This window comes from Brassica oleracea, chromosome C7 (genome assembly GCF_000695525.1).
Source record: "Brassica oleracea var. oleracea cultivar TO1000 chromosome C7, BOL, whole genome shotgun sequence".
Taxonomy (NCBI): domain Eukaryota; kingdom Viridiplantae; phylum Streptophyta; class Magnoliopsida; order Brassicales; family Brassicaceae; genus Brassica; species Brassica oleracea.
In genome coordinates, this window is record NC_027754.1 from 31,060,113 (window position 1) to 31,063,470 (window position 3,358).

General features: G+C 28.5%; 1 protein-coding gene across 1 annotated transcript; it reads left to right on the forward strand.

Moving 5' to 3' along the window:
- The first annotated feature begins 1,084 nt into the window (after positions 1–1,084).
- Positions 1,085–2,314, forward strand: LOC106304761 (ribonuclease 1-like). Its single transcript, XM_013741155.1, has 4 exons — positions 1,085–1,340; positions 1,430–1,585; positions 1,699–1,897; positions 1,975–2,314. Exons 1-4 carry the CDS (start codon positions 1,230–1,232, stop codon positions 2,196–2,198), a joined length of 690 nt encoding a protein of 229 aa, XP_013596609.1. The 5' UTR covers positions 1,085–1,229; the 3' UTR covers positions 2,199–2,314.
- Positions 2,315–3,358: the final 1,044 nt, after the last annotated feature.

Genomic DNA, 3,358 nt, shown 5'->3' on the forward strand with positions numbered 1-3,358 from the left:
TTACGAGGAACTTGTTTCGAGGTATTTACGAGGAAGTATAGCGACGTCCTTACGTGGAATGTTGACGTGGTCTTTACGACGAAATGCTCTACTTCGTCGTTACGACGAAATATATTCCTCGCTAAGTTACGACGAATTAGCGAGGAAATATGTGTTACGAGAGATGAGTAACGAGCAAACGCGCTTCCTCGCTAATTCGTCGTAAAGCCTCTTTTACGACGAACTCACGAGTAAAACCGCCCTCGTTAAGATTATGTTTTCTTGTAGTGGGTGTGATTTCATTCTAAACTTTTATTTACAAATTTGATTTTGTAATGAATGTAATTAATTTGAAAATATAAATAAATAAATATGGACATTTTTTATAGAATATAAAAATTCATTTGTTAGATTTGAAAATTAATAAACCAAGTAAAATTTATAAGTTCCTTATGTTCCAAATCAGTTAAAATACATAAACAAATAAAAATTTCTGTTATTAGCTATTGAAAAATAAAAGCACTTGACAAAATTTGGCATGAAAATGAAATGCATTGTCCTTTAATGTTTTTGTAGGTGGATATACCAAAGTTAACACAATGAATAACAATATGAATTTGCTAACACAATGAGTAACAATATGAATTTGCTTTGTTAATCTCTATGATGACACTGACAATTTATTTGATAAATTTGATGTTTATATCTTACTCACCTGAAAAAGATATTTAAATAAAATCATAAGAATTATCCTGTTAAAAAGAATAAGATCATCAAAAGGAACTTCTATTTTATAATCTTTTATAAAATTATAGAAAAATTATTAGATTAGATTAGATAAAATATGTTGACAAAAAAAATTAGGTAAAATATAAATGGGATTAAGAAAATAATTGGCCAGTTACGAGGATACGCACAGAACCTTGTATCAATCCAACAAGTGGGAACATTACGACTTCAAATTAAAAACCACACACCATGTCCACACGTAATCTCATGTCGTTGTTCAGAGTTTTAAGGAAAGACAGAAACAAAATCTCGTAAATATACTTCCATTTAATTTCACATAAAGGGATATACGCCCAGATTCGTTTGATGTATCTGTCATTAAACTAAAACACATACTACAAGGAAAGGGATATCTCTTTTCACATTCCTCTGATTTTTTGTTCCCCTATATATATATTCATCAATAACTATCTCGATCTTACAACCTCAAATCTCCAAAACTACAATCAATCTTATTGAAAATGAAGCTTCTTCATGCATCACTGTGTTTGATCAGTCTCCTCCTGATCTTGCCTTCGATCTTCGCTGCTTCTTCCTCTGAAGATTTCGATTTCTTCTACTTCGTCCAACAAGTAACTAAACCGTTACTAATCATCCTCTAATAAATATTGTTTATAGTCGTTTTTAACACATTTTCTAATATTATTGTATGATTATAAAGTGGCCAGGATCATACTGTGACACACAGAGGAGTTGTTGCTTTCCAACTTCTGGCAAACCAGCTGCTGATTTTGGAATTCACGGTCTTTGGCCTAATTACAAAGATGGAACTTATCCTTCCAACTGTGACAACACTAAACCATTCGATTCATCTTCGGTAATAACATCTTGAGTTCATATCTACACTTAATTTGAGTGATCCGGTTCGATTGTAGTCGAAAACCGGTTTAAATTCTCAACATACGGGTCTTTTGATTTGGTTTGGTACAGATATCGGATCTGATCAGCTCAATGCAGAAGAGCTGGCCGACACTAGCTTGCCCCAGCGGCTCAGGCGAGACGTTTTGGGAACACGAATGGGAGAAACATGGTACTTGCTCCGAATCGGTTATCGACCAATACGAGTATTTCCAAACCGCTCTTAACCTTAAGCAGAGAACCGATCTTCTTGGAGCTCTAACCAAAGCCGGTACGCTTGAATCTAATTCCCTCTTTATGTCTTGAATCGTTCTAATGATCTAATTATTTTTGGTTTACTACATATAGGAATCAATCCGGATGGAAAATCTTACAGTATAGAGAGCATCAGGGACTCTATCAAAGAGTCGACGGGTTTCACTCCTTGGATTCAATGTAACACAGATGAGTCTGGCAATAGCCAATTGTACCAAGTCTACCTCTGTGTTGCCCGGTCTGGTACCGGTTTTATCGAATGCCCGGTTTTCCCTCGTGGAAAATGTGGAGAAGAGATTAACTTCCCTTCTTTCTAATAATCTGTTTTCTAATTTCTTAATCTATTGAATCACATCGAGAATGTTTCGTTATTATAATTGATGATGTAATAAAAATTTATTAAAATCGAGAATGTTCTCTGTTTATTGATTAATTAGTGGTTTATCCATTATATATTAATTGATAAACATCACAACTTTTAAGTGTAGTCACGTGTCATCACCCGAACGAAATTCAGAATCTTTAGAAAATATGTTGGTACAATTAAGTATATATTATACTTTTTATTAAACTAATCATAAAATTAATTAAAGTGTACACTTACTATTTTCTTTTCTTTTCTTAAATAAAAGCTATAGAATTATCAAATATGACTAATATATATATATATATATATATGAATTCTAATAATAAAGATTTGATAACAATTTATATCTCATCCATTATTTTGGTTTAATTTTATATTATTAAAATAAATTAAACAATCATATTAGCTATACAATTAAAATATAGATTTTTTTCATATATGTTATATTTTGAATTTTTAAAAACAACAAAATTACAAAAATTGTTAAAATTATTAAGTTAAAAATTAATGATCAATGGTTTAACATCCTATATATATATTAATAGGAAAACATTTAAAAAGTTTAGAACATGTAATTTGTACTAATTAAAAAAATATCATGTTGGAATTTGAAAATCAATTGAGAATTTTGTTAGTCCAAAATTAAATTGTTAGAGAATGTTATATTATATAGTATGTCCATTATATACCATTCATTTATCCAATTAAAATTTATTATATATTATTTCATTAAATAAAACCTACGGAATTACCTAATGTGATTATGATATATATAGTAATTAATAATTTTAAATAATTAAGATTTGCTAATAATCTGTATATTTTCTATCATTTTTGTTTAATTCTTTATTATGAAAATAAATTACACAATTACATTAATAATATATTAAAAATTCATATTTTTTGTATATGTTATAGTTTGAATTTTTCAAAACGAGAATAAATAACTAAAACTGTTAAAAATCTCACATAAACTTTTGTAATCAATGTTTAAATTTTTTTCTATAATAAGATACAATGATAATAAAATTATATAAATAAATAATTTTATTTAAACAGGTGTTTATATATATATATATATATATATATATATATATATATATATATATA

Coding starts and splice junctions, on each gene's coding strand:
- LOC106304761 (XM_013741155.1), top strand. CDS start 1,230: ATGAAGCTTCTTCATGCATCACTGTGTTTGATCAGTCTCCTCCTGATC. Junction 1,341..1,429: donor TCTTCTACTTCGTCCAACAA/GTAACTAAACCG, acceptor ATGATTATAAAG/TGGCCAGGATCATACTGTGA. Junction 1,898..1,974: donor TGGAGCTCTAACCAAAGCCG/GTACGCTTGAAT, acceptor TACTACATATAG/GAATCAATCCGGATGGAAAA.